This window comes from Emys orbicularis, chromosome 14 (genome assembly GCF_028017835.1).
Source record: "Emys orbicularis isolate rEmyOrb1 chromosome 14, rEmyOrb1.hap1, whole genome shotgun sequence".
NCBI classification, from domain to species: domain Eukaryota; kingdom Metazoa; phylum Chordata; order Testudines; family Emydidae; genus Emys; species Emys orbicularis.
Genome location: NC_088696.1, coordinates 30,776,770 through 30,799,934, shown reverse-complemented (window position 1 = coordinate 30,799,934; position 23,165 = coordinate 30,776,770). Strand labels below are relative to the sequence as shown.

The 23,165-nt window shown below is 39.2% G+C and overlaps 1 protein-coding gene across 1 annotated transcript in view; it reads right to left on the bottom strand.

Moving 5' to 3' along the window:
* FTO (FTO alpha-ketoglutarate dependent dioxygenase) overlaps positions 1-23,165 on the bottom strand; it is a 345,022-nt gene that overhangs the window by 228,869 nt on the left and 92,988 nt on the right. The window contains exons 5-6 of the mRNA XM_065416387.1: positions 7,950-8,029; positions 5,673-5,816 (exon numbers count right to left, since the gene is read on the bottom strand). Of these exons, the coding sequence (XP_065272459.1) occupies positions 5,673-5,816; positions 7,950-8,029 (224 nt within the window). The remainder of the gene's footprint in view (positions 1-5,672; positions 5,817-7,949; positions 8,030-23,165) is intronic.

Genomic DNA, 23,165 nt, shown 5'->3' with positions numbered 1-23,165 from the left:
CCACAACGTTTCAGGAAATAAACCATACTGGGTCATTAATCAATAAAGAATTCTGCTTTAAAAATAATAAAAAAAATCAATGTGACAACATGACCCATTATGACAGGAATGTGAATTCAGTCAATCTGAATTTTGACTAATTATACTGATTTGTCCTCTTGATCTATGTAAATTAAATCTAATTTAAATCTTTGGCACCCTGGTCACATTTTAAATACATCCTGGGCTTAATTGACAGGCAGTAATGGAAACGGTGGCAGCACCATTTACTAGCACAGCATGAATGCTGCAACTACAGCCACACTGCTTAGTCACTTGTGACCTAGAAGAGCTGTATTATTCTCTAGGTTTTAGAGGTAAAGTTTAGTGGTAGGCTAGTTAATTTTGTGCAGGATTAGTTGGTCCCTCTAGGGGGGAGCATGCCAACCATGCCAAATTGTGACATATGTGCTTGTTTAATGATATGGACTACTATTCACCAAAGATCTCAAACTGAGGTCCAAATTCATTTTACCTAGTGTCTCAACTTAGCATCTATATGGAGTTAAATAAAGATGAAAGGTCAATCAAAGTTTTATCCACTACATTAGTCTTCAAGCTGATCTTCATGAAGTAGTGCAGGCAGGCAGTTATTTGGTGGCAAGAGCAAGAACTGAAAGTCAGGTGACTCCTGACTCTGCAAAGGAACCTCTCTGTGGCCATGATGTCACCATCTGTTTACTCATCTGTAAAAGGGGGATACTGCTACTTATTTTTGTAACAAGCCTTTTGAGATCCTCTGAAAGATAAGTACACTTTTTTTTTTAATTAATGCATGGTAGCTATCTTCATATCATGTTATAGACTAGGGTGACCAGATAGTGAAAAATCGGGATAGGGGATGGGGGGTAATAGGTGCCTATATAAGAAAAAGCCCCCAAAATCGGGACTGTCCCTATAAAATCGGGAGATCTGGTCACCCTATTATAGACATACCCTGAGATGAGCATGTGTTAAATACTTTCCCAACATTCTTAGAAGTTATATTCAGAGTTATACTCTCCCCTTCTTTCTTTCATTAAAACAAACCAACTCTTTAACAACATCTTTTCTTGGATCAACTAGGGGTTAATGAGGCATTCACACCTGCCTTCCTACTTCCCACATTTTCTATGACTAGGAGGATGCGAGGAAGAAAAAAAAAAAAAAAACATTGGAAGGTTTTTAAAAAGGTAAGGAGGACGAACTCCATATAAAAACAAAAGGTCTGTTATATAAATCATTAGATTCAACACTTAAGGCCCTAGAATAAAACGAAATAAGACAGATAAATGCAGCAATTCCAACAGATGGAAATCATAGTACAATCACCAAACAGCTAGACACCCAAAGTAGCTGAGGTCAGTGAATATTCACATACCAGATTTGAATATCAGGTTAACAGTTGTGCCTCGTCTTTGACTACAGTTTCTCCGATGCAATTTTACATTGGAGACTTCCTTATACCAAAACTAAACTGAATGGCAAGAATGAACATTTAAAAATGATTAAAAATAAAATAAAAAAACTTTGGGCCCGATTTTAATCTCACTCTGTTTTCACTGCTGATTTACACCGGTGTTAAGTAAGACTGGAATCAGGCTTGTTATGTCTAACATCAACTCATCCTCAAGTTGTCCTTTAAACAATGATTAAAGGCTAATTTTTAGGTTTATAGTCAATACTCGGCAGTAAAAGGCCAACAGCATCATTTGACATTTTGTGAGCCTGTGGTCCTCAGTCAATTATTAAAAGGTATTGGTTATTAAATGCGACCTATGTAGGTGATCTATATTTCCTCTCTATTGTACCAGCCAGCCACCAACTGTGCTGTCATTTCACACTGATGTGGTAAAACACACATTAACCTTACTTTTGCTGTGTACATCACCACTCTTCTAAGCAGTTGACCTAAGAGTTTAACAACACAAACCTCTTTCAATTTAGCTTTTTCTACATCACGCTATATTCAGAAATAAACTCAATCTACTTTTGCCATAAGGAAGGATTTGATGTATGCAAGGAAGTGACCGTTGCCAGACTAGAGGAACAGCAGACCATGAAACTATACCTTCAAACCTTGGTAATCGAAGTCCTGATCCAAAACCAACTGAAGTCAATGCCCTAGTCTCTGCAAGCCTAAGTATTCACTAACATTCACCTATTGTGAAGTTATAGGGCCTGATCCTAACCATCACACAGCCAACATCCTACTACTAAACTTCATCTCACTCCAGAACACATGAGCCCAGTGCTTGAAATGCAAAGCATAGGAAGGAGTTGGTTTGTTCTGCAAATATTTTATATTTATTATTTATATCCATGAGCATTTAAATCACCTGCTTGGTAATGTTTTGTTTTGTTGGGGGTTTTTTGTTTGTTTTTTTTAAAGGTGTCTGCTTATCTATGGGTTCTCCCAACTTTCTTACAGCTCCATTCCAGACCCACCCAGATAAAAACACCCTTTGGAAGCCAAGAATGGTTCAGCACAGTCAACAGCTGAGCACTCAGTCAGCTTTGCTAGATCATTTACTCCAATGTAAATTACTACTGATGAAACATCCCTTTAAGCAATCAGGTGATTAATTTAATTCAATCCGTAACACTGTGTGCATTGATGTTAGGCTACTGTACCTCACAACCGTACAGATAATTACTTCTGTTCATCCTACTATACTTCGCTCATGGATACGCTGCCACTAAAGTATTTGTTTTGTAGTTACAGCATTTCAAGACTGACTACCTTGACAATCAGCAGGCGGACACTATTGAGAGTGCCATTATTTACAATGAGCTATGTGCTTGGAGTGAAATGACTGTGTGAACAAAGCAACAGCGATTATGTGGTCAGTAATAACTCAAATGCAATCTCTGTTTTAAAGACAGAGGCCACGACACCAAGGTTATGACCAAAGAAATCTAACTTTTACCTGGCCATCCACCAGAGATGCAAAGAAGGAACAGCTGTGAGTGTGAACCAATGTTCAACTGTGGAGTTTATAATCAGTCTTTTCTAGCCTTTCAGCAAACCATTCATGATTCTTCGGATGCCTATTTCGGAGATGCCATCAAGGCAAAGTGACAGTTTCAGAAAAAGTCATAGCATCTAGCAATCACTATCTGGGATAACGTTTCTAAAGAACTGCATTTGTGGCAATACTTAAAAGTAAAACATGGCAGCCAGTTATTGTGAGTTGGAAGATGTTCAAGTACCATCATTTTCAAGGCTGTCTCTGCAGCGTATACAAAAGTTACAACTTTTCTGGCGAGGCATAGATCTAGAATAGGAAGTAAGTTGCACATCAGAACAGAGACACAGTGGTAGAGTTGTTTGGGATCCCCACGCATGTTCACCCATATGGTGATTTGCTTTAGCCAGCACTATAAGTTTCTCAACTTTTTTTTTTTTTTTTAACTGAAAAGAGGAAAATTGCAGGGGAGAGGGTGTTAAGAGTTGTAGCCAAATCCTGATCCCAAAGTCAATGGCAGATCTGGCATATTCTTCACTAGATCCAGGATTTGGCTCTTTGTGTGGAAATTATTGTGCAATTTTTCTATAAATAATGTACAGAGTTTGAACCTACTAGTTGTATTAGACCATGAAACTACAGAACTTTATCATATAACTTGTATTAAAAAGGCATGTGGATTTTTTTCCCCCTGAAAGAAAAGAATGAAAGACCTGTATTAGCCTCACAGACATTTATGGTTCCAGTTAATAGTGATACACAGCAAAGGAACGTATGTCTACCACAATGTAAACCACAGAAAACTTGCCTACTTGTGTGGTAAAAAAAGAACAATATCTGACATAGCACTTTGACATATGGAATTAATCCCTCAAAAGAAGAGATGACCTTGAAAAATCAAAAGAGAGTGGATGAGTGATTCTCTTTTCATATGGAATATAGATCCAATGTCTCTATTCAGTCAGAGTGTACAATATATATAGCCTGACCAGTGATTTCTGGGATAGTATATCCCATATGTATAACAGGAAACACCACTGTATGTCACATGGCAAAATTATTCAGGTTACTGCAAACACTTGGGGTCTACTCCTCCCATGGTGTAAATCACATAGCTCTTTTGAAGTCAATGGGGCTATGCTGATTTACACCAGCTGTGAATGTGGCCCTAGTTGTACAAACTGATATATGCCTACAGTCTTATGAACTAAGCCTGATTAATATTTCATAAAGTATTGCAAGTACTAGGCTGATTTAAATTATACTGGCAGCCATTTCTACCAAAATCATGGGAGCAGAGCTTTCCCCACCCTACTCTCCTCAGCTGCACCAAAAGTAAACACAGTGCAGCCAAGAAACTGACCCTCAAAGTTTTATGGAAGTTGTAAACGTTTGTCTTCTTCCTGAATAAATATATTGTACCTTATGAATTAAAAAAAATATTTAGAGCTATAAATGCATCCCTATACTCTAAGTGAAACTTATACTCTATACATGTCCCCGTAGGTCAAATACTGCTCAAACTTATACTAGTGGAAATCCAAAATAACTCTTTGGAATTTATGATTATAACTGTGCTGGAAAGCACCACTGAAATCAGAGAATTGGTCAAAAAAATTAGTACTACTGTATACTAATTAGTCAGTGTTACTCCTTTGACATATAGTGCTCACCATTTATGCTTTGTTAATCAATAAAGGTCAACACAAGTTGTATCTAAAGATATAGCTATCAGGATAACAAAAAACAAGTCAAATCTGTTGTTTTTAAATACCCTAGAAAGTGTTGTTGACTCTACATTTTCCGTGGCTCTCTCTTTTTATTTAAGTTAAAATTTAAAGAAAATTCAATTGAGCCTCTCTGGAAACACCACTGGCACCATCACAAAAAGAATGTAAGCAAATTTACCAAACCCTCTGCAAGATCTTAATGATTGTGTCACACTGCAACTCTTTCCTCTGACACTGAGAATTAGCAAATCAGCATTGTCCAGGATACCATGTAATTTTATAGCTCAGATAAAGTTACCAATTTCCCAAATCTTTCTGAACACTACACTAATACTTTCTGTCTAACTTGATGAACACCTTGGTCTGTTAAATGTATTTGCTTGCTAAGGACCATTTCTGTACTGAAAACAGAGGTACATTCAGTGGGATTCCTTGAGGGCATATTGGTTCACTGCATGGTCCTCAGTACAGGATCAGGGCCTTGATCTTATTTTCAGGAGCTTGATTTCTACAGTATTTTCCTAATACAGGCATTAAAGCAGACTCTGTGTCATCATCCTGTCCTACATCTGTTTTGAACATGATTGGCTACTATTTTAGCAGTAGAGGAACAACTCAAGAGGTTTGTAAGGGTTTCACTTGCCCCTTTCCTTTAATTTCTTTACCCTCTTACTTTTTGCCAGAGTAGAACAGCAGGGGAGAAATTAATCAAATTTGTCATAATGTAACCAATGTTCTTGCTATAGCTGCTCCTTCAATTAGAAAAATGGAGTCCTCCCCCTTGTGACTTTGCATTAATCCCAACCAACACACCCAAATGCAAGAGTCAATGCCATCCAAATTTGAGATACTTACATGGGGCCATGTCTTGTGAGTTTTTGAACACCCTGAAGCCTATTGACTGCACCACCTTCAAAGAATCAGGCTTAATGTACTGTGAAAACCTTCCCCTCACCTCGTTATGGATTCCTTCCACTTCCTTTACAACTTGGACTTCCAGTGATTTCAAAGATAAAGCCGCTGAATCAGAATCAACCTGTAAATTCTGAAGTGCAACCTCACACTGTCCAAAAATATATTCCAGTGTTCCTGTTGAGCACTGTAAGAGAACAATAAAAAAATTAATCAGTTTACAGATCCTTTGGAAGTAATACTGTTTAAGGCAAATAGAAAATAAGATTCAGTGCAAGCCACTGAAATAATCAAAATAATAAAATGAGAGAAAAAGGGACTGCATTTCTGTGATTTAATTTTATTATGTTTTAAAGCAAAATAAAAAAGCTTATAACATTTAATACATGCCAGATTGTTTGTATTGCTATTTAAAATTATTTGCATTGATACAAAAAAGTTAACATTTACAAAACTAACTCATTAAAGATATAATAGACTATTAAAAAATACCCTACACATTTGGGGGAGGGGGGGGAAAACCCCAAAACACTGTGAAACACATTTTAAATCTTAGAGATTCAAAAGCATGGCTGAAAATTCTTTTTTCTTTCTTTTTTCCTCCCTGCAGATTAGTATTCTAGAGCATCTAACAGTTGGTCACATTTTGCCCTGCATAGGACTCACAATGATGTGGAAGGGTAGTTTCTCATACAGCATGAAAGTAGAATGTACTCCTAAGTGTAACGCATATAATACAGTTGCAAAGATTAATTGTTCTGCCTTTACTTTGTTTTTAGGAATATAACTTCCTTCAGTGCTGAAAGAAACATATAAATATCTTTCTGACACAAAATAAAAAGATAGGTCTACCTTATAATTATTTTCAGTTAAATATTTATAACATTAGCTAACTCCCTAGGAAAAACCTTGAGTAAGGACTCCCAGTATCATAATTCTTTGTATTAGAATTTCCATACTATACAATGTGAGGTCACAAAGGTTTATAAAAACAAAACATAAGCTTTTAAAGTGGAAGCTTTTCAAACTGTGGACATAAGTGTATATTTTAATATCAGAATAACAGAGTGTTGGGAGCACAAGGTTAGAGAGTTCATCTTTTTTGCTGAAGAAAAATAAAGAACCATATGCTTCATGCATACAGTACAATGCACATTATATTAGGTTTATTCCAAAGCTCAGCTGTAGTCACCAGAATCTGTGTTTGTTTTGAAAAATATGTTCCTACATGACAGAAGTTAGACAGATGTGTCCTTATACCATCAAATCCTTAATCTAATTTGGAAAAATACTGTGATATAATTTTAATGTTACAATGCTTTCTTTTCTGATTTATTTATTTATTTATTTCCTTGTTGCCCTCATTGTTTTCTCTACACAACAGCCAAAGGGAAAAGCAAATAATAGTGAAAACAAAATTAAATACATTCCCGTTGAAATACAACGCACACAGAGATACTTCAACAGTAATGCATTTTGACTTGATAAGACAAACAGTAAAATGTGATTAGTTACCTTTGAAAGAATTATTTTAAAGTGTAATCTCGTGTGATGTTTTTAAAAAAAACTATTATTTGCTTTTTCCTTTTGGTTGCTGTACAGAGAAAAATAACTATGAAAACAAGCAAAAAAATAATCACAGTACGAAGGACAAATACCTCTATTTTCTTTATGATTAATGCAATTATGATCAATAGTCAAGAGTATTGAAAGAAGAAATAAATCTAACAAACAGCACACATCAGCAATCTTGGAAGCACTGGGCTGAATCCTCAGACTACCTGAGAAATGCAAGAGCTTTGTGCACTTTTCTGCTTCCACCTGCAGTTCTAGAGGAAGCCGGAGAATCCAGCCTCATGGCTGTTCCACATTGCCCTGACTTGAAGTAGCAGCCTAGGGCTGCTGGGATTGCTGGTGTGCAGTATGTTTAGACCTCATATCCCTTCCCATCAACAGTATGCCTCTTAAATGGAGTATGGCAACAACAAAAAAACCTGAAAACATTTTTTATAAAAATGTGATTACATGTTTTTGCATTTCTTTAATAAACTGTGGTACTGCAATGTAATAGAGAAACTCTATGTGAGGTTAGGCATAAATGGCTCATAGACAAAGAAATTGCCCTTCTCCCATAAAAATCAATAAGAGTTCTTCCAACAGTAAGCGAAAAGCATAGAACATACACCTCCCACAAAAAGTCGGAGTCACCAGTAAAACCACTAATCATAGTTTAAAACAAGACTGTGTGATCCTAAGTTCATTTTGTCAGCCACTACTAATAGTGCGAATGACCAAAAAGCAAATCCTCTTTCTTACTCACCTCTGCCACTCTGTGGGTAGAGCTGAAACGCGGCTGAAAACCAGCCAGAACACAATGCTGATGTGTCATATTGAGATCATCTGAGGACAGATTATAATCAGTTTCAGTCTATGGAGAAAAATATACTAAATACAAAATTTATTCCTACCAAATATGAATAACAGACACTATAAGGCAAGTATTTTGAACACAATACAAGGACTTTCCTCTTTTATATCTTTTTAGCTCTTATAAAGTTTTATACGTTTTTCATTTGTAGAGCTCGAGTGCTTAGAGAAGGTAAATATCCTGTTTTTAACAAATGGAGAAACAGAGGCAGAGAGATGAATTGAAAATCTGCTGTCTGCCCTATCCACTGAACCACACTCTCTCCCCAAATGAACACACAAAAATAAACAAAATTGAATTCTTTTAAAGTGTTTCCTTTAAACTGAGCTCCCTTTTCCTTATTTTCATTGCACTTCATGTTTACATTCATAATCATGAAGAAGTTTAGCAAGATTTTGGAATATAATTTGAAGTGTAACTATACTTCGGAAAGTTTACACTGTAAAAATGGCAGAGTGAGGTTTTGTGTTTGTAGTCTCTCAGTGCCTGAAAATGTCTCAATTATCTCTCACATTTGCTCAGTTTACAAGTAAAAGGAGAATTCCTTCCCTCCTCTCATAAAAGACAGTTCTGTAACATGAATCCAGGGACTGATAAACAAGTGGTGTTCTTTCTGGCTGATGCACTGTCATCAGTAAGAACTAGAGCTGTCTGGAACTAGAATTCCCATTCTGTGGGAAATTCCAAAATTTCTCTTCTCAAAATTCCCCCCCCCACCCCCTTGAATAAACCTGTTCGGAAATGTAACCAAAAAGAAAAGAAACTTCAAAATCTACCATGGAACAGGAATTCCAAAAATTTGTTTTAAAAAGATCAAATTTCCATTTTGATCTTTTCTAAGCTTATCCAAGGCTTTCTGAGCTGCCTGGAGCCCCAGCAATCCAACAAGTAGGAAGCAGGCAGCTCAGGAACCCTGGAAGCCCCAACTTCAAGGATGTCCACTTTGAAGGCTGCTGTGGAGCTGGGAATCCTAGAAGCCTGGGCTGGTGAGGAGGCAGGAAGCTGGAAACCTGGAAGCCCAGGCTCCCAAACAGCCCACCTGGTGGGTTGAGCTGGTAGGCAAGCAGGCAGGTATCCCCTGGTAGGCAAAGTTTGATCAGAAATTCACTGAAGTCATCATGATCCCACAGAATGATCCACATGATGTTTCAATTTTGACAAATCAGAATTTTCCAGTAGAAAAACATTCAGATGGAAAATTTCCGAGCAGCTCTGGTAATAACATTTTTGCTACTGCACTCAGAAGCAGCAAAAACAAGGGTGATGTCATGCTAGGAGTCTACTACAGGCCACCTAACCAGGTGGATGAGGCTTTTTTTAAACAACTAACAAAATCATCCAAAGCCCAAGATTTGGTGGTGATGGGGGACTTCAACTATCCGGATATATGTTGGGAAAATAACACAGCGGGGCACAGACTATCCAACAAATTCTTGGACTGCATTGCAGACAACTTTTTATTTCAGAAGGTTGAAAAAGCTACTAGGGGGGAAGCTGTTCTAGACTTGATTTTAACAAATAGGGAGGAACTCGTTGAGAATTTGAAAGTAGAAGGCAGCTTGGGTGAAAGTGATCATGAAATCATAGAGTTTGCAATTCTAAGGAAGGGTAGAAGGGAGAACAGCAAAATAGAGACAATGGATTTCAGGAAGGCGGATTTTGGTAAGCTCAGAGAGCTGATAGGTAAGGTCCCATGGGAATCAAGACTGAGGGGAAAAACAACTGAGGAGAGTTGGCAGTTTTTCAAAGGGACACTATTAAGGGCCCAAAAGCAAGCTATTCCGCTGGTTAGGAAAGATAGAAAATGTGGCAAAAGACCACCTTGGCTTAACCACGAGATCTTGCATGATCTAAAAAATAAAAAGGAGTCATACAAAAAATGGAAACTAGGACAGATTACAAAGGATGAATATAGGCAAACAACACAGGAATGCAGGGGCAAGATTAGAAAGGCAAAGGCACAAAATGAGCTCAAACTAGCTACGGGAATAAAGGGGAACAAGAAGACTTTTTATCAATACATTAGAAGCAAGAGGAAGACCAAAGACAGGGTAGGCCCACTGCTTAGTGAAGAGGGAGAAACAGTAACAGGAAACTTGGAAATGGCAGAGATGCTTAATGACTTCTTTGTTTCGGTCTTCACCGAGAAGTCTGAAGGAATGCCTAACATAGTGAATGCTAATGGGAAGGGGGTAGGTTTAGCAGATAAAATAAAAAAAGAACAAGTTAAAAATCACTTAGAAAAGTTAGATGCCTGCAAGTCACCAGGGCCTGATGAAATGCATCCTAGAATACTCAAGGAGCTAATAGAGGAGGTATCTGAGCCTCTAGCTATTATCTTTGGAAAATCATGGGAGATGGGAGAGATTCCAGAAGACTGGAAAAGGGCAAATATAGTGCCCATCTATAAAAAGGGAAATAAAAACAACCCAGGAAACTACAGACCAGTTAGTTTAACTTCTGTGCCAGGGAAGATAATGGAGCAAGTAATTAAGGAAATCATCTGCAAACACTTGGAAGGTGGTAAGGTGATAGGGAACAGCCAGCATGGATTTGTAAAGAACAAATCATGTCAAACCAATCTGATAGCTTTCTTTGATAGGATAACGAGTCTTGTGGATAAGGGAGAAGCTGTGGATGTGGTATACCTAGACTTTAGTAAGGCATTTGATACGGTCTCGCATGATATTCTTATCGACAAACTAGGCAAATACAATTTAGATGGGGCTACTATAAGGTGGGTGCATAACTGGCTGGATAACCGTACTCAGAGAGTTGTTATTAATGGTTCCCAATCCTGCTGGAAAGGCATAACGAGTGGGGTTCCGCAGGGGTCTGTTTTGGGACCGGCTCTGTTCAATATCTTCATTAACGACTTAGATATTGGCATAGAAAGTATGCTTATTACGTTTGCGGATGATACCAAACTGGGAGGGATTGCAACTGCTTTGGAGGACAGGGTCATAATTCAAAATGATCTGGACAAATTGGAGAAATGGTCTGAGTTAAACAGGATGAAGTTTAACAAAGACAAATGCAAAGTGCTCCACTTAGGAAGAAAAAATCAGTTTCACACATACAGAATGGGAAGAGACTGTCTAGGAAGGAGTACGGCAGAAAGGGATCTAGGGGTTATAGTGGAACACAAGCTAAATATGAGTCAACAGTGTGATGCTGTTGCAAAAAAAGCAAACATGATTCTGGGATGTATTAACAGGTGTGTTGTGAGCAAGACACGAGAAGTCATTCTTCCGCTCTACTCTGCTCTGGTTAGGCCTCAGCTGGAGTATTGTGTCCAGTTCTGGGCACCGCATTTCAAGAAAGATGTGGAGAAATTGGAAAGGGTCCAGAGAAGAGCAACAAGAATGATTAAAGGTCTTGAGAACATGACCTATGAAGGAAGGCTGAAAGAATTGGGTTTGTTTAGTTTGGAAAAGAGAAGACTGAGAGGGGACATGATAGCAGTTTTCAGGTATCTAAAAGGGTGTCATAAGGAGGAGGGAGAAAACTTGTTCACCTTAGCCTCTGAGGATAGAACAAGAAGCAATGGGCTTAAACTGCAGCAAGGGAGGTCTAGGTTGGACATTAGGAAAAAGTTCCTAACTGTCAGGGTGGTTAAACACTGGAATAAATTGCCTAGGGAGGTTGTGGAATCTCCATCTCTGGAGATATTTAAGAGTAGGTTAGATAAATGTCTATCAGGGATAGTCTAGACAGTATTTGGTCCTGCCATGCGGGCAGGGGACTGGACTCGATGACCTCTCGAGGTCCCTTCCAGTCCTAGAATCTATGAATAATTTAGAACTCTTAAAAATGTTCTAAATCAAGTTGGTTTTGATGTTCAAGTGTCAGAAATTAGGGTCTATGGGTCTTTCAAAAATGGAATTTCAGTAGGAGCTACAATGGACAGATGGAGCATGCCTAATCCACTGAGGTGCACTCATTCCAAGCAAGAGAGAAGGCACAAGGAAGATAGTGTGAGAAAGTGAAGAAGAAAAGTGGTGAATCTGGCATCATAAATGGAGCGAAGCAAGCAAGATTGATCCAGTGAGAAAAAAGGTCAGAGATAGAGCCTGAGTGGTAAGAAAGAAATTTTTCAACCTGATTTGGTGGGCAAGAGAAAGGCAGCAGAGGGACTGGAAGAGGGTCTGAGTAGCTGCTGGAGGGGAGCAAAATGTGTTAAGGGGGGTCAGGGATATGCAGGATACAGCAGATAATAGTAATATTAATAATGGAAATAATAATATTAGACAATAGGCAGGAGATAATCGTGGTATCTACGGATGGACATAGGAAGAGTGACGAAGGAATAGATGTTTGATATGTTATAGGGAAGGCTGGATGTATGGGGAGGAGGAGAGATAGGAGTCATAAACTGTCCTCAGGTAATGAGCCTGGGTAATGGGGTGGGATGATACTGTTTTCAACAGTGATGAAGTAGGAACACAGAGGAGGCAGGTAAGGAAGAAAAACGAAAAGTTCTAGTTTGCCATACTGGGCTTGAGCTGGCAGCAAGACATCCAGGATGATGCAGTCACAACTGGACTGTCAGTCAGATCAGTGCGGAGAGGAAGATTTGTGAGTCATCAGTATAGATACTGTAGGGTAAATGAAACTGTGAGCTGAAGTCACTCAGCAAAAATATGTAAGGGAGAAAAGAAGGGACTAGGGACAGAGTCCTACCCGGATGCTGACAGAGAGGGAGGAGGGCTCTGCATGCTGTGCTCTGAGTAAGAAGGTGCCATTTTTACTTCAGCTATTACTAGTGACTATTGAATTTGATCGCAGTACGGGAGTCTGATTTCAGAAATGCTCAGCCTCACATACATCCTCCCCTAATAAATATTAAGCCCTTTAAAGATGTCACAGTTTGCATACCCAACAAAACTGAGGAACCCAAAATCCCAAGTCACTTTAAAAAAATTAAGTCATAGTTACTTTTTCTGACCATAACCACACTTTGTTAAACTGAATACCCTAGTGTAGTTTACTACCTGTGAAGTTTAATATGCTATTCTCTCTATTAATGAAAACAAATATGATCTGAAATCTTTACTATATTTTGTAATAAGTCTGAAATTCTCAAATTGGCATGCACACTGTGATAAGATTTATTGGATTTATTCCACTTGCAAGAATGAGTTCTCTTCTTTCAATGGATTTTATAGGCAGCTGTAAGAATTCATGCACAACAACGCGGCATCTAGCATTATAGATATTAGGAGAAAAATGCAGGTGGATGGTTTCATCCTTTACCATTTCTGTTGCTGTATGAAACATGAAAACAGATCCCAAGAAGGGATGTTTGTCCAGTGCATTCAACAAACTAGATAAAGAGAAAAATGCTCACATATCCCCATCAGGTTTAGGAAAACTTATATCACTTGCTAGTATTTGAACATTTCTCCACTGCAGAATAATGCCAAACCATCTAGGTATCACCAATAAATATATTTAAGAAATAATCCATTATGACTATTGCAGAACCATATTATAATTAGTCACTTATACATTAAACCTGTGGCCACCTAGGAATTCACAGCTGTCTTTCTACTGCAAACCATGGCCACTGAGGTCCACAAAGAGAAAGCAATATTATGATTCTGTTCCTTTTGCTACCACTTGAGTGAAGAGAGAAACAATTTGGTACAAATGTAAATTTCTGATCGTGAGAGGCTTAGGGCTGGAATAGGAGGAGTCTTACAGATCAGGACTGAGCTGCACTGGTAAGATTATGTGGGGAAGCTTGCACAGTATCTGCCAGTGTGATGCCTGCATGAAACTTCATTTCAATACTTTTTAAAACAAAGAGAGAAATCACTGCTGTACAGACATATGAGAGTTAAAGGGTATCAAGCCAAATCTTGAAAACAAAAACATAGCAAATCTGGATTTTGTAACACTAAGTATCACAGTCATCTCTATGAAGAAGGATCACAAAAAGCAGATTGCTTAAGTACTTTTGTTCCATTCAGTACCAATTAATTTGGTACAGTCTGTGTAGCAAACACACCATTATAAGTAATACATTTTGATTTGCACCTTCATTCAAACCCTTGGCAACCCTTTCATTGTGGGGCTGTCTCTTCTTGAAATTGCTTCCAACTGTCTCTAATCCTTTATGACTTTTAGAAAGAACCCTGTAATTTTAATTTAAGAGTTTATAATTCATCTAAAACTGTAATTGTATAAAAATGGTTGAAGCTTCATGGATCATATGTCTCAAAGGATATTGAAAAATACGTTCTAGGCCTTAAAAGATTACTCCAAAGATTTTTTTTCCCTACAATTTGAAAGAAAAAAAATTGCTTGTTAAAAGAGACATTGCCCATTTGGCGGCAGTCACTTTTAACTAACAACATTGCATACAAATTATTTTATCAGTATTAGAGGTAGACTAAAACCTGGCCAACCCTGCCACGCCCACTTTAGCTTCCTTGCATACTGATGGTTCAGATAAAATACAATACATATGGATATACCACCAGTTTTTAGTTTTTGCAAAATTAAATTCTATCTGATGAGATTTGCAAACCCAAACCAAGGCATCCCGCTCAACTTTAAAAACATTATACACCATATGGCTGGGGGGGGTGGGGGGGATAGGTTATCAGTCCTGCAGAAAGATCTGCTTGCATAGACTTTTACTACTTTAGAAGTCCCACTGAATGTGTGTTGGATTAAGGGTCAGCATGGAGCACAATTTCAGTGGGACTCCCACAGGAGTAAGGTCCATGCATGCAGATCCCTTTGCAATTTCAGAGCATTAGTCAATAAAGTATATAAACAGTATAATAACTATGCAAAGTGAATTTTTTTCAAAGGGACGCTTTCAATTTTAATCTTAATCGCCATCAACTGAATCCCAACAATGAGCTAAACACAAGTACTACACACACAAACTTTTTACATATATATGGAAGACAATGGACATGATAAACAATTTTCAGAGACAAGGATGCTCTTTAAGTTGATAGCATTCTTTTGTCAATTGCCTTTTTCATCACATATTAGCAAATAGAACTAATGGCACAGGTACTACTGCATGATATGGCCGGTATACCCTTTCTAAAGTGCCAATGTCTGCAGAAGCTGGGAAACCCTTTTTCAATGGACTACTGCCAGTTTCTATAGTTGTAACCTTATCTCTAAAACTTGATCAAGCATTTCTCAAGTTTGTAGTGTTCTAGAATCTCTAAACTATACCAAAATTAAGATGACAATTCATGAAAGATCTGAAGCACACACTTAACTTCAACATATGCTTAACTATCCTGAGTTTCCTTGAATTGGGGCCTAAAAAAACTGCTTGTGTATGATAAAAACTGAAATGCCTAAATCAACTGCCCAACATTGCAAAAGGCCTTATACTTAAGAGAACAAACCAAGGAATCTAGTGTTGCTCAGTGTTGGGAGAGATAACTTCCGATTTTGTATGGAGTACTATAAAAAAGAAGGGAAGATAATTTCATCGATATACATAACACAACTGGGGGGGGGGGGGTAGATCAAGGTGTATTGATTTCCTATTTCCTCAACTTTCTTCCTGCCCATTTCCAACAAATCATCTGCCACTTTGGAACGAAGTCCCATTAGAGGACTTCTGTTTCTGGTAATTCAATGCATGATTTATTAGAAGAAATTAATCACATGCATAACTGGGTACAGGTGGTCAAATCCACCTTGGAAAACAAATGTTATCAACTTGCAGTCTTTATAATCTTGGGTGGTGTCGGATGGATGGTATACAAAGATGTTTTACTTCACAGATGAAGTTTGGAAACAGCAGAAGAGCAAGTTTAAGCAGGTCTTCCTATTGCCAAAAATATTTTTTTAAATAGAAGATGATACAGAATCACCTGATACAAATACCTCAGAGGGCACACACAACAGCACACCACAATTATAATACAGAACTAGAAGGAGCAAGGATTCGCTGCAGAACTGAATTGCTTTTAGTACAGACCTCTGTCGCTTGAGCTATCAGAGTAACTTGGAGCAGCAAAAGTGTCATGATATCCCCTGTGTGGGCCAGTCACTGACACATATTGTGCAAGTGGGTCCTGCGAGTGTTTCCTGGACTGCAGAGGAATGTTGGGACTTAGGTACCCTAGACTCTATTACAGGTTCTGAATGGGAGTATGTGCTACTAATTACAGAACCTTCTGCCTCTATCCCCACTAGCCTTCCTCCTTCTGACTTTGCCCCCAGCATGTCCCCCTGAGACTACTACCCCAGCCTGTCCCTTTCCTACACTACAGCCTAACCCGTGTCCTCTTCTGCTCCTATTTTCCCACAGCCTAACTCTATCTTCCTCTGCTCCTCTGCCCAACCATACCCCACCCCAGCCCCTATCCACTCCTCACTCCTCTTCATTTTGAGTCAATCTGCTTCCTCCTTCTCCTCCACACTGCTTAGTAGGCACCAGCAGAGGGAACAGTCAGAACACAGAAGAAATTTTTCAAGAAAAGTCCTGCTCAGTCCCTGCAACCCTGGGATGGAGCATGTTCAATACAGACAAAAAGTTCAGAGAATTTAGCAGCCAAACTCCAACACTCCTCTGGCTAAAGATGTGGAAATGACAATTTTCAAATGTTTATTACTCAGCCAAATTTGAGCAGATTTTCAAGGGGACAGCAAAAGGCACTTCTCTGACCACAGTGCAAGAGCCCTGCCAAATTTCAAGTCCCTGCTACCAAGCACTGAGAAGCTAGAGCTTATCAAGAAAACAGTGAAGAATTTTTTTAATATTGGCAAAAGAAAATAATTCCCCTGGCCTCATTCTCTAAAGTGGCTGAACTGTTTTTGCTTTCAAAAAGAAATTCAGCCTGAGGCAGATGCTGAACATGGAAAATTTCAACCAAATAGTTAAAGTTTGTCAATGTTACACACAACGAAAACCAGGTCCTCTAATAGAAAGTGTTAGGCAACCTTACCTATAAGTGTCTCTGTCAGCTCTGCCAATTATAATGTCTTTGTAAGTTTCCAGACCTAAAAATTATATACTCAGACACAAAGGTGAACATGAATTACTATTAAATAATTCTTTCTTCAAAAATAGGTGACAGCAATCTTTCCCCTCTCAAATTGAAAGTTATAGATCTTAGAAAATTACATCTTTTGAGGGATTTACAGTCAGTTGAAAGGTTCCTAGAAAAGAAGGTAAAAAGATGGCACAAGATTACACCAAAATGGACTCAAAGAGAAAAACATTTTTTTTTCTATTTCTGAAGTTCTTGGCTATTACATGAGAATGAATTTGAAACAGAGTTCTTGAGGTTAACCATTCACTGTTACTACTATATTTTATATGGTGATCTTTACTTCCATGGGACATGTCTGGCTTAACTATATTTTCCACTTTTTTGGGCTGCCTAAAGATAAATGGTATGTTTATGTTGTTTTTTATTTTGTTTGCTTGTTTTTTATTACAATCATGATTTGATTATCTCTGTGCTACAGCATTAGATCTGTACATGTATAGCTTTTGTCAGAGAAGTGGATGGATGAGTGTGTGAATAATTGAACTGTGGCATCAACATAGTGACAAACCAATGCAGACACAGGGAACTGATGGTTGTAATTCCACATGCTACTGCTACAGACTGTCAAAATAAACCAAATACAGGAAGGAAAGAAGACATAACTGTTTGCCCGATCCTGTGATCACGGCTCCTACTGAGTTCAGTGAGACTTACTTGTACAAATAAGGATTACTCTAATGAGAAGGGCTGCAGAGCTGAGCTCTCGATTATTAGTATGTACAATGATTCCTGGGAAGAGCAATGTAATGGCTTGCAGTACTAACGACAACAATCAATTTTTTGCCTTTCCTCTCTGCTTATTGTTTCTATTGAACCTCTTCAGATAATTGTCTTTTTATCATCAATGTTGCCATGTATGATGCCTCTAATTCAAAGTGCAGCATAATTTTCAATATTCTAAATGCAAATATATCTAACAATACAAACATGAAATGGAATTGGGCTATTTATCTTCCTAAACAAAATATGTATATAAAAAATAAAGATGGGTATTTATTCTTGTGATCATTTTAGTGTAAATATGTATACAGACACAATGGAGCTACAATGGTTAACCACGATTCTGCCATCTTTCTGGTTCCATTTGGATTTAGTCATGCGACTGAAACTAAGGACGTTTTTTGATGACTGGTATCCCATTATAATGAGCTATGCAAAAGATAGTTTCTAAAAATAAGATACACAAGCCTTTTTCCCCAAAAAATCATCTGATGCATGCACCAATAGGGATGAACGACCCTTTTGCAGTGCTGTGTGTTGTGCATATCACAAACTGGACTTGCAAAACTAGTTACAATTCACAAACTTGATTCTATCAGCATTATCTTACACAATCCACAAGTTTGGATGGATGAGGTAATGTTACAGGAAGCAATTCTCCATAGGTCTACCCCAGGGGTCTCAAAGTCCCGGCTCACGGGCCATCTGCAGCACAAGAACCTCCCCACTGCGGCCTGCGAAGGAGAGACGCAGGCAGACACGCTGCCAGCAATGTCTGCTGCAGGTGCCACCCCCCACAGCTCCCATTGGCTGGGGGAGAGGGACAGAGATACCATCACTAGTCGCCAGGCAGAGTCAGCCATGGAGGCAGTATTATTAGTTGCCGGGCAGAGTTAGCCATGGAGGCAGCATCACTTTTTTCCACAATGAATATAAACAAGTCAAAATACCGAACACAACTATCTGATGCACACCTTTGTGGTGTTTAGATGCTGCATGTGATTATTAGAACTGGGAGCACTGGCTGTTGGGAGTCTGAAAGGACAGGAAACAGGAAGGAGGGGGGAGGAGTTGAGGAGGCTGAGTGAGAGTTACAGAGTGTGCAGTTACAGCTTGATAAAGAGGTTTCCACTGTAAATAAAGTTCTGTTCAAGTTTGTTAATACCTTGCCTGGGTGATACAACATTTTGGCGACGAGGATGGATCTTCTGCCTCTGAACCCACCTGCACCCTTTCTGCAAAGCCCAGGTGAGCCTCCAATTGCTTTTACTGTCTGGATCCATATGTTTGAGACTTATCTGCTTGCAATCAGTGCTACAGAGATTTCTGCAGTAAGAAAGCGTGCTCTGCTCATCCACTGCCTTGGAGCAGAAGGGCAGCGTATATTTTACACGTTTCCCCTTGCAGATGATAAATATGACACTGCACTCACTGCATTAAAGAACTTTTTTGTGCCAAAAGTGAATGTAGTAGCTAATCGCTACAGATTTCGCCAGCGTGAGCAGAAACCAGGGGAGACTATAATGAAGTATATTGCTTCCCTGAGGAGTCTGATTGTAACTTGTGACTTTGGGAATATGGCAGATGAGATGATTAGAGACCAGCTCATTGAGAAAACAACCATGCTTCGCGTAAGAGAACGCTTACTTCTAGAACCACAACTTACACTAGAAAAAGCAATAACCATTGCTACTCAGATTGAGTCAGCTACAGCTGAAGCCAAAATAATGAGCAAGGGTACAGGAGGCCCAGTCCAGGCTGTGACTCCTTTGCAGAAAAGTTCACTATCACTGCAGACAAACAATTGCAAAAGGAAAACTAATTAAAAGCCACTGAATCAGCAAATGCAAAATAAAGTAAAAGCATGCTGTGGATCCCCACATCATCTTGCAAGCTACACAGGATGTCCAGCAAAAGTAGCTCAGTGCAATCATTGCAAAAAGATTGGGCATTTTGCTAAAGTATGTCGCAGTAGTCAGTTCAATCAACAGGTGCATGCAGTTACAATACCAGATGTTACTGTGCTGAGTGTGGACAAAATCACTACTGCACATATTCCAGAACAGATAAAGTGCACTGTAAATGTTTCTGCCATACCCTCAGGCAAATCACACTCTATTCAGCTAATGTTGGACACTGGCTCAGCAGCACTATACTACCTGATTCCATCTATTTGCGTTACTTTAAAGATGTGCCTCTTACTGAACCCAAACTTCACTTGGTGTACTATTTGAAAAACCATATTCCAGTACATGGCTGCCTGCCAGCAATAGTTACTTTTGGTGATTGCTGTGTAACTGCGGAGTTCTACATTGTCCACAAAGGCACTGCTATCCTTGGCAGAGATTTATTAGCTGCTTTAAATCTCAGGGTAGTTAATGGACGAATTGATCTTCCTCAGCAAAGCACTCTTGCGGTACACACACCAGTTTCAGCTGGGACCCAACTCCAGGTTGAGGAGAAACTCGGCTGTGCTTATGGGTTTCTGCATAAAGTTAAAATGCGAAATAATGTGATGCCTGTACGACAGAAATTACGGTGCTTACCATTTTCAGTCAGGGAAGCTGTTTCAGAGGAACTTAGAAAACTTGTTCAAAAGGACATTATTGAAGAGATTAACTCCTTGGAATGGGTTTCACCTATAGTAGTGATGCAGAAGAAGGGTGGAGACATTCGCCTTTGTGTGGACTTAAGGGAGCCAAATAAAGCTATTGTGATTGACAGCCATCCTCTTCCTCACATAGAAGTAGTATTTGCAGAACTCCGTGGAGCAAAGATGTTTTCTACTCTTGATTTGCAGAGCGCATACCACCAGGTTATGTTGCATGAAGATAGCAGAGACCTCACAGCATTTATTACACATGAGGGACTATTTCGTTTTAAACGTGTTCCATATGGTCTCGCATCAGCCCCAAGTGCCTTCCAAAAAATGATGTCATTGATTCTGAAGAATCAACATGGAGTTCAGTGCTATTTGGATGATATTATTGTGTTTGGAAATACTACTGAGGAGCATGACAATAACCTGCAGTCTGTACTAAACTGCATCAACAAAGCAGGCCTCAAGCTCAATAGGTCCAAATGCAAATTTAGACAAACTGAACTCTCCTTTCTGGGGCATACAATTTCACAGGCTGGACTAAAACCTGATCCAGATCATATCCTGGCAATTTCAAATGCTCCTCCTCCAACAGATTTGCAAACCTTACGTTCCTTCTTGGGTCTTACCTCCTGGTATGCAAAAATTCATTCCCAATTATGCTTCTGTCATTGAACCGTTACGAGAATTACTACGGAGAAGTTCAACCTTAGTGTGGACAATGGATGCACAAGCTAGTTTCGAAAGGGTGAAAGACTTGATTGTACACAGTCCAGTACTTGCACTATTCAGTCCTGCATTGCCCACAATTGTAACTACTGATGCTTCTGATTATGGACTTGGGGCTGTCCTCACACAGCTTCATGAAGACAACACTGAGAGGACTGTTGCATTTGCTTCAAGGACACTAAGTAATGCTGACAGAAAATATTCTACAGTTGAAAAAGAAGCACTTGCTTGTGTCTGGGCTACTGAAAAATGGAGAACTTACCTGTGGGGCCGCACGTTCAAGTTGCGCACAGACCACAGCCCTTTGACGACGTTGCTCACCATGAAAGGACTGGGAAGAGCAGGATATCGTATTGCTAGATGGTCTGCAAGACTACTCTCTTTCAATTATGAACTGGAACATAAGCCTGGAAACGAAAATGTGGTAGCTGATTGCCTTTCTCGCTTGCCTTTGCCTTCACCAGATGGTCCACCAGAGGATGAGGATGTAGTAGTTGCGCTTATTACAAGCACTCTTATTGCAGTTACAAGAGAACAATTTCAAGCTGCTTGTTCAGCATGTCCAATTCAACAAAAACTATGGGAATTTCTGACAAAGAGATGGCCCATTAACCCTAAAAACCTTGACCCAGTTTTGCTGCCTTATTTTAGAGTTTGGGATGAACTTTCTTTGCTCGATGGCTGTGTGCTACGAGGTACACACCGGCTACTTGTGCCAGAAGAATTACAGTCAAAACTCATACACCTGGCACACGATACTCATCAAGGAATTGTCAGAACCAAACAACGACTACGGGATCTGTACTGGTGGCCAGGGATGGACTCTCAAACTGAAGCACTCATAAAATCCTGTGTCACTTGCCAAATGCATGATAAGACAGCAATGACATGTAACCCTCCATTACAACCTGTTCCTCTTCCTGAATCTGCATGGGAAAAAGTGGTGATTGACATTGTAGGACCCTTTGATACTGCTCCAATTGACTGTCGTTATGCCATCACTTTAATAGACTATTTCAGCAAATGGGCTGAGGTAGCGTTTACATCGCAAATTTCTTCTGCTATAGTAATTAAGTTTCTCTCTTCAGTTTTTAGCCGGGAAGGTAACCCCAAAGAACTGATTTCAGATAATGGTAGTCAATTTACTTCCCTGGAGTTTGAAACTTTTCTAGCAGAGAGGAACATTTTACACAGGAGGTCATCCCTATATGACCCTCAAGCCAATGGAGAAATCGAACGGTTTAACAGAATTTTGAAAGAGAGTTTGCAAACAGCTAAACTGGAAGGGCGATTGTGGATACCCTTCACTACTGATTTTTTGCAAGCATACCGGGCTACACGACATGCCACAATGCAAAGATCACCCACAGAGTTACTGCATGGGAAACAGCTGAATACTAAACTGAACATTGCTGGATTGTTAAAGGCACGACCTGATGCCCCAAACAAGGATGATGTGAGAAAGACAGTTGAACAGAACCAAGCAAAGTCTAAGGCTTTCACAGACAAATGGCGGGGTGCTAAGGAACCAAAGTTTGAGTGTGGTTCCTTTGTTAGAATACGAAAACCTGGAATCTTACGCAGAGGGGACCATAAATTCACAGCTCCTCTTAAAATCATAGAGAAGAAGGGCCCTTACACCTATCGACTTTCTGATGGGTGGATATGGAATGCTTCTTATCTTGCACCTGCCTATGCACCAAGAGGAGATTATGCCAACACCCAGTCTGCATTGGATGACTTCACAGTAGAACCAATACAACAAGACATTGCACTGGAACCGGGGCTTGAGAGACGGCCTGTCAGGCTCAGACGACCACCTGCCTGGACTAAAGACTATGTTATGTAGTATCTACAGTGTTTTCAGTGTAATATTCCTGCCAACAGTATAGTGTCTTGTTTGATATTTGTTTATTTTAATTTAGAAAGTTTCTTAAGAGAGGAGGGAATGTGGTGTTTAGATGCTGCATGTGATTATTAGAACTGGGAGCACTGGCTGTTGGGAGTCTGAAAGGA